The sequence below is a fragment of the Nicotiana tomentosiformis genome, chromosome 6 (assembly GCF_000390325.3).
Source record: "Nicotiana tomentosiformis chromosome 6, ASM39032v3, whole genome shotgun sequence".
Taxonomy (NCBI): Eukaryota; Viridiplantae; Streptophyta; class Magnoliopsida; order Solanales; family Solanaceae; genus Nicotiana; species Nicotiana tomentosiformis.
The window spans coordinates 3,843,965-3,853,215 of record NC_090817.1 but is presented as its reverse complement, the minus strand read 5'-3'; the positions used below and the strand labels follow the sequence as shown (position 1 = coordinate 3,853,215).

The 9,251-nt window shown below is 39.7% G+C and overlaps 1 protein-coding gene across 1 annotated transcript; it reads left to right on the top strand.

Moving 5' to 3' along the window:
* Positions 1 to 420: 420 nt before the first annotated feature.
* Positions 421 to 1,398, top strand: LOC138893505 (uncharacterized). The gene has a single exon (XM_070178109.1). It carries the CDS (start codon positions 421 to 423, stop codon positions 1,396 to 1,398), a length of 978 nt encoding a protein of 325 aa, XP_070034210.1.
* Positions 1,399 to 9,251: the final 7,853 nt, after the last annotated feature.

The following is a 9,251-nucleotide window of genomic DNA, read 5'->3' as shown; positions in this document are numbered from 1 at the left end:
TGGGGCCACCTACATGAGGGCCATGACGACCCTCTTCCACGACATGACACACAAGGAAATAGAGGTGTACGTAGATGATGTTATCATCAAATCTAAAAGGAGTTCAAATCACATAGCAGACATGAAGAAGTTTTTTGACCGACTTAGAAAATACAATTTGAAGTTGAACCCTGCAAAATGTGCCTTCGGAGTCCATGCTGGGAAGTTGCTGGGTTTCATCATCAGCTGCCGTGGTATTGAGCTAGACCCATCAAAAATTAAAGCTATTTAAGACTTTACACCGCCAAAGAACAAGAAAGATGTGATAAGTTTCCTGGGATGCCTCAATTATATCGGCTGTTTTATAGCACAATCAACGGTGATATGTGAGCCGATCTTCAAAATGCTGAGGAAAGATGCTGCGAAAAATTGGACTGAAGAATGCAGAAAGCCTTCGACAAAATCAAGGAGTATTTATCTAAACTGCCCATGTTGGTCCTGCCAGAACCAGGAAGACCTTTGCTGCTATATCTGTCCATGTTAATTGGAGCCTTTGGCTGCGTTCTGAGGCAACATGATGAAACCGTGAGGAAAGTGCAGGCAAAATTCTATCTGAGTAAGAAGTTCACACCTTACGAGGCCAGGTATTCTTTACTGGAGCGCACCTGCTGTGCTTTGACATGGATAGCCCAGAAGTTGAGACATTATTTCTGTGCATACACTACCTACCACATATCAAGGATGGACCCGCTGAGGTACATCTTTCAGAAACCACCCATGCCTACAGGCAAGTTAGAAAAGTGGCAGATATTGCTAAGTGAGTTCGACATCATTTATGTGACTCAAAAGGCAATCAAGGGGCAAGAATTGGACGATCACTTGGCAGAGAACCCCGTAGATGGAGAATACAAACCATTGAATATGTATTTTCCCGACGACGAAGTGTCATTTGTAGGAGAAGATATAGCTGAAACATATGAATATTGGAGAATATTTTTCGATGGAGCAGCAAACTTCGAGGGAGTGGGCATCAGAGCTGTTTTAGTATCAGAAACCAGTCAACATTATCCGGTATCCACAAAACTCAGGTTCCCGTGCACCAACAATATAGCGGAATATGAGGCCTACATCTTGGGACTCAGGTTGGCCATCGACATGAACGTTCAGAAATTGCTGGTAATCGGAGATTCTGATCTATTGGTACACCAGATACTAGGTGAATGGGCTACCAAGAACACTAAAATATTACCATACTTACATTGTGTACAAGAGTTGATCAAGAGGTTCACAAATATAGAATTCAAACATGTTCCAAGGATTCAAAATGAGTTCGCAGATGCATTAGCCACCTTGTCTTCCATGATACAACATCCAAACAAAAATTTCATCGATCCTATCCCAATAGAAATTCGTAAGTAGCCATCTTATTGTGCTCATGATGAATAAGAGTTTGACGGAAATGTATGGTTTCATGATATCAAGGAATACTTGGAGAAAGGAGAATACCCAGAGAATGCTACACATACTCAGAAGCGTATGCTTTGAAGATTGGCCATCCATTTCTTTCAGAGTGGAGGAATTCTGTATAGAAGGACCCCTTATTTGGTATTGTTGTGACATGTCAATGCCAATGAGGCATCTAGATTGCTTGAAGAAATACATGCCAGAACTTGCGAGCCTCACATGAACGGGTTCATTCTGGTCAAGAAAATATTGAGAGCAGGGTATTTCTGGATGACCATGGAGACATACTGCATCAAATATGTTCAAAAGTGTCACCCATGCCAGATACATACTAATATAATACGAGTATCACCCAACGAACTTAATGCAACGAGTTCACCCTGGCCTTTCTTTGCTTGGGGCATGGATGTCATCGGACCAATTGAACCCGCAGCTTCAAACAGACATAGGTTCATTTTGGTGGCTATAGATTACTTCACAAAATGGGTCGAAGCCGCTTCCTATAAGGCTGTGACTAAGAAGGTCGTAGAAGATTTTGTCCGGGATCGTATTTTTTATCGATTTAGAGTACCTGAGTCAATCATTACTGATATTGCCGCCAATCTCAACAGTAATTTGATGAAAGCTATTGTGAAACATTCAAGATCAAGCATCAAAATTCTACAGTATACATGCCGCAGATGAATAGGGCCGTAGAAGCCTCCAACAAGAACATCACAAAGATATTGAGGAAAATGGCAGACAACTACAAGCAATGGAATGGGAGGCTACCATTTGCTTTGCTCGGGTATCGCACCCCAGTTCGTACGTCAACTGGGGAAACCCCCTATCTACTGGTCTATGGTACCGAAGCCGTTATCCCTGCCGAAGTGGAGATTCCTTCCTTAAGGATCATACAAGAGGCCGAGCTCAGCGACGCGGAATGGATACGAAACCTATATGAACAGTTGGCTCTCACTGATGGTAAGAGGATGAACGCATTGTGTCATGGTCAACTTTACCAGAATAGAATGGAAAGGGCTTTCAACAAAAATGTTAGATCGAGGCAATTCACACCTGGATAATTGGTGCTGAAACGGATCTTCCAGCATCAGGATGAAGCAAAGGGGAAATTCCCACCCAACTGGCAAGGCCCTTAAATGGTTCACCGAGTACTGACAAGAGGAGCACTTATACTTGTGGAGATAGACGGAGAGATATGGCCAAAACCTATCAACTCAGACGTAGTCAAGAGATATTATGTTTAAGATTATATTTGCACTTTCTATTTGATGTAACCTGAACTATGCTTGACCCGATTCATATTTAATAGGGGATATGTAGGCAACCCTGTGGGTTCGGTTACATCATAATAAAATCTTCTTTTCCCTATATGGTCAGAAACTTGGGCAAGATTTCGAGTTCGTCAATCTCATTATGTCAAGGATCACCAAAAATGCATTGCCAGAAGTAGGCATATAAACTGGGGGAGAATTTTGAGGAGGGTCCTTAAAATTCCGAGTTGAGGAGGTTGCAATGTCTCAAAGCGCGTCACAGTCTCCTATTCAAAATTTATTTGTTTTATGCATTATCACATATTTTGAACAACTGCATTTTTAAATAAATGATCTGTCACAAATGCATATTTTTTGAAAATTTCATTTTCTGTAGTAGCCAGACGTTACCCAGGGTGACTTAAACAAGACCTCAAGACAAGGAGCAAAGACAAAACGAAGAATCGAAGGCACGGACCAACCTTTCCCCCCAAACTCACGATTTTTCTTTGGATGCAGGCACAATGGACATAACAAGCACGTCCGCAAATATATGCATACAATAAGATCACGATCTTCACACTGACATAAGTCACCAAGAACTAACGTGCCAAGCTAAGAATCATTTTCCCCTCTCATATTTAACCGTTGCTCTTCCTGCATAGGGCTAAACACTGCCCTCATCATTGCATAAGGCTAAGCACTGCCTTTCCTTGCATGAGGCTAAGCATTGCCTCCATTATTGCATAAGGCTAAGCACTGCCTTCCCTTGCATGAGACTAATCCTTGTCTCCATTCTTTACATAAGGCTAAGCACTACCTTCCCTTGCATGAGACTAAGCATTGTCTCCACTACATTGCATGAGACTAAGCACTGTCTCCATTCTTTACATAAGGCTAAGCACTTCATTCCCTTGTATGAGACTAAGCAGTCTCCACTACATTACATGAGGCTAAGCATTTCCTCCATCATTGCATAAGATTAAGCATCACCTTTCCTTGCATGAGGCTAAGCATTGACGCCATTATTGCATAAGGCTAAGCACTGACTTCCCTTGCATAAGACTAAGCACTGTCTCCATTCTTTGCACGAGGCTAAGCTCTGCCTCCATTATCACATAAGGCTAAACTCTGCCTTCCTCTGCATAGGGATAAACACTTCCCTCATTACACACAAGGCTAAGCGCTGTCTTTCCGCGTTCTCGCATACAACTAAGCATCAGCTGTTCCCTCTATCAAACGATCAATATCTATGCATCTTTGCATTTCATGGGCTGAAACATCGCCACATTGTCCGAAGGCGTCATAGTTTGAGGGCATCATCCTCATAGCCCAAAGACATCATGCCATGGCCCGAGGATCTCTCGAAATTTTATATCATTATTCAAAGGTGTCATAGTCCAGAGCAACCATCCTCATGGCCCAGGACACCATTTCATGGCCTGTGAATTCCTTATCATACGCTTCATGGCCCGGGACGTCATGGTATAAGGATATCATTCCCATCGTCAAAAGACAACTCTCATGGTCCGAAGGGAATTTGCATCATGTTTAGAGTTTTTCAATAACCCATATATATTCGCGCGCATCGTGTTTTAAGTTTTACAGGTAACTCGGGAGGTAATCATTCTACAAACAGGAGCAATTATCGCTCTGATTTCTGTTCACAATGTTCTCATCCTTCAATCATCCCAAATGTAACCGATAATCTGCAATTGATTACCCTTTGTCCCGTAACCGCTCAAATACTTCCCTTATACATCCGTAATGTTCAAATTCGCATTCATAGCACCACCTAAAATTATCCGTTACTCACAACACTATCATATCCAAAAATCCTTTTCGAAACACACGAACACTCTTATAACAACTCCATCGGTCTTTGACGAGCACAAAATACACACTTAAATTCTGCTCGCTAGTCAAATATAGTATAGTGTAATATAGTATCCACATGGATTGGATTTAAACAGTATTCTCGTAGTTTTTAGCTTGATTGCTATCCAAGATGATCAACAATTAAGAAGTATATGATTTCTAAATAAATTAACTAAGAGTCTAAATCTATTGACTAATGACAATTAAAACAAAGATAAGCAATGAAGTTATCAGTGGGAGGAAATAGGGGTTGATAGGATAGGTGTAAGATAATTGTTTGGGATCTAACTAAAGATAATTCACTTCTAATGTTCAAGTGAATCTCTCTAATTCACTCAATTATTAGTTCAAACGTTCAGTAAAAACTCCTCTCTTGATTATGTCTTAACCTTACGGGATGAACCAATTTAAGCACGTGAAGATATGCAAGAATGCGTAGTGCATTGGTCTTTAGGAAAACCTCTTTCTATTATTCTCCTATCTAGGTTTAATCAATGATTCGAATTGCCTCTTTCGATTACTAAGAAGAATTAATGAACTCGACCAACAATATAATGCAAAGATATCACAAGTTATGCCTCTCTCGATTACTTGAACAAATGAATATAGATGCAACAGTTAAATCATCCAAAAATGCTTCAATACATAAAACTAGAGTTATAATCCACAAACAATCATCAATACACCAAATTTATCAAACCCTAAAGAGAACTACTCCATAGATATGGAGCAATTCATCACAAATAAAATTAAAGTATAGAAAAACAACAATTTAATCCACACTCGGGTCTTGAGTGAGGAAGGAATGATGAAATCCTTGTGCTCATGTCCTTCCAACTCCTCCTTAGCTTCCTTAGAACGAATATGTGTCAAAAGTCCAGAAAATAATATTTTTCTATGTATTTATACCAAGTAGGGTCGGGCCCAAACGAAATCACCTTTTCCTAGCCGAAATAGGACATTTACTATGTAAATATTACACAAGCGCGCCGCATGGGGCAAAGCGCCATGTGGGGCATTAGTGGGGAAATCCAGATAGCTAATTTTTGACAGGCAATAAAGGATTGCCCAAGCGCGCTGCCCCATGCACCGCGACAGTGGGGAATTCTCAGAGTACGAACCAAACTTCGATTTTTGACGTCCAGACCTGGTCCTCGACCCCCGAACACGATCCTGGCTTGATCCTTTTGGCTTTTACTCAGACTTCAAAGCTTCAAATCACTCTAATTCATTCCACAATATCTACATAGCTTGAAATCACTCCTACAAGGCATAAAATACACAATAAGTGCAAAACACTACCAATTAAAGCTCAAACATGAATAAAGTGCAGTGAATTAGAGTGCAATAAGCGACTAACATACTTAATTATATCCAACCATCAACACCCCACACTTAAACCTTTTCTCGTCCTCGAGCAATCAAATTACACTTCATATAGACACGACCTTTTTAAACAACTCTCATAACTCATCACACGAAGAATATTTAAAACAGATTAAGCACAATACCGTAATATCCTAGCCTCAAGATTTGACTCAAAAGCACCATGCATTATTTATAACCCGCTCATTTACTCTAACACATAGGTCAACGACATTATCTTTCCTTCATGAATTAAATGCCCTCACACAACAATAGAGAGTAATTCACTGCTAAAAAAATCTAGTTTTAGCGACGGATAAATTCTATAGCTAAATAGAAAAATCCGTCGCTAATCTCATTTAGCGATGGATTAGCAACAGATAATAAAGAAATTTTGCTAGTTACGGGCGATTTAGCGACAGATTAGCGACGACATTCGTAGCTAATTCTAGTTTTTTTGGTAGTGATTCCACACACAATAAAATTTAAGAACAATTAAGAACTCAAGATAGAAAGAATTCACTCACTCTCAGAAACAACATTCATATGCCACAAAAGATGTACCATAGGCTTGCCCGTAGTGTACTACTCTACTAATTGATCTCATTCAGTCAAGGATCAAGTAGGACTTCATTTGGTTGTAATGTAGGCTGCGGGATGGGTAGGATATAATTAGATATAAGAGTGACTACACCCCCCTAAGTACTTTAATACATACAATTGACCATTTAAAACCCCACACTTATGTCAAGCCATAACTCCACCTTCACGATTAATATACATTAACTCCCTACTTCTTTAAGCACAATTACATCAAGAGTTACCACTATCAAAGAATATTTTGCACAATAATACAATATTTTTTTCTTTTCTCTTTCAATTCAAGTGGCTCTTACTTTTTCAATACAATGCACCTTTCTCCTTATTTCAATAGTTTCACTCAAAAGCCAAACCAACCACCCCACACTTTACCTTTTACAAAGTTCATAACAAATTTAAGTGCTCACGAGAGGTAAAAGTTCAAATAGATGGTCAATTCAAACAAATGGGTAAGGCTTATACTGTAGTTGCCAAAGAAATAGGATTACAAGCTCAAAAGGGTTAACTACGATACATAACAATTAGGTGCATAAAAGCTTATAACTGGCTCAACAAAGAAATGCCTAAATCACTTCCAAGACTGAATACAACTACTATTTTGCTTTGCAAATACACGGGGCAAGTTCTAGACATAAAATGCAATGCACAAAATACACAAAACCTCACAGACACATGGCACATAACTCACTCAATATTGGACTATCGAGACACTCTAGTCAAAGTAGTTAAGCAAAGTTAAGATCATACAGTTAAGGTATTTATACAAGAGTAAAAAACTGAGCTTAAGAGTCACAACTAAAGCACTTACTGTATTCTCAAGGTATAATAGAGTCAAGAGATATTTCCTTTCAAACAAAACCCTTGAAAAAGAACCACGGCACAAAGAAAAACCAAGGGGGACTTGTTACACTACCTACAAAAGAAAATCTTTTTGTCTTTTTCTTTCGACCTTAATCCCTCAAGAAACCTGTCGATGATATCCATCGTCGAAAAAAATCAAAAATTTTAAATTTTTATGGTTTTTTTTCAAAAATATTTTCTATCTCCAACTACTACAACTAACAAAAAGAAAACTAAAACTAATATACATACATACAAATATCCCCCACCCCACACTTTAAGTTGTGGCATGTCCCCATGATACACAATTAAAAAGCATAAGGTAGAGAGACTTCCCTGAACATCTAGTCGGGGTCTGAGTCGAAGTCGGGCCCCATTCCTCGCCTTCAAACTAATGCGCACATCCATGCAGACAACTTCTTCTCGGCCTTCTTGGGGTACACCCCACACTTATCTTTCTCACTCACCGCAACTTTCTCTTTTGAGCCCTTCACTTTCCATTCAACACTTGCAGCTGGTTTTCCTTTTTGCACCCTATTTCTACATCCATCTTGAACATCACAGTTTCCTCACCCACTCTAAGCACGAGTTTTCTCTCGTGTATATCCAATGTAGCTCTACCCGTAGCTAAAAATGGTATTCCTAGGATGAGGGGGACCTCCTTGTTTTCCTCCATATTCACCACTATAAAGTCTACAGGAAATACAAACTTATCCACTCAAATTAACACATCTTCCACTATCCCCTCGAGTGTTATAGTCATTTGGTCTGTTAGCTGCAAAGATATTGGCACCGACCGTATCTCTCCAATCTCCTTCTCCAGTTTCCTGTAAATAGATAGAGGCATTATGTTAATTGAGGCACCAGAATCACATAAAGACTTGCCAAAATTTATAGTTCTTAATGAGCAAGGTATAGTAAAACTCCCTGGGATCTCCAAACTTTTATGGGGAGTTTATTTTGCAATATTGCGTTGCAATGCTCTGTGAGCTTGACCACTGAGGTTTCCTCGATTTTCCTTTTCTTCGTCAGGATCTCCTTCAAGAATCTAGCATAAGACGACATTTGTCAGAGTAATTATGTGAATGGTAAGCTTACAAGAACATGTTTTAGCATATCCAAAAATTTCTCAAATTTCTTGTCCAACTTTTCTCTATATAGCTTTTGAGGGAAAGGTAAAGCAGGCATCTGCTTGCTCTCTTCAGGTTCCTCCCTTCTTAATGTTTCTTCATTCTTCTTTTTCTCCGCTTTCATCTGGACCTTCTTCTTTTTTATCATCATCACTTTTCAGCTGCTCCCCACTTCATTTTTCAAGTTTCACTTCTTTTTGGATCGGGGTGGGGTCTTTCAACACTTGCCCACTTCGAATCTTTCATCAGTTTTCACAATTAAGGCCTTCATGAGATCTTCTAGACTAGGCTGATTGGGCTGTTGAGGCTAAAACTACTGCCTTGGCTAATTCATAAAACCAGGAGCTCATTGTCCCTGAAATCTGGAGTTGTTTTGTTGCCATGCATTAGCGGTACCCCCAGGTGAACTCCATGAAAAACCGGGGTGCTTCTGACCCATTGCATTGAAGTTGTAATTTCCCACAGGATTCACTTCCTCAGTTGAGGCTTGACACTCATGAGTAGGGTGTCCTCTTTTGCATATATCACATGCTACATGTGGCTCACTTTGTATTGTAGCCAAGGTTAGCTTCCTTATTTCTTTAGCCATAGAATCGAGTTGTACCTGCACAGATGTGTTAGCATCAACTTGGCGAACACCAGTTGCTTTTCTTCTTACGGCACTCTCAGAGGGCCACTAATTTGCATTTTCAGATAACTCATCAAGAATTGTAACTATCTCCTCTGGAGTCTTCTTCATCAA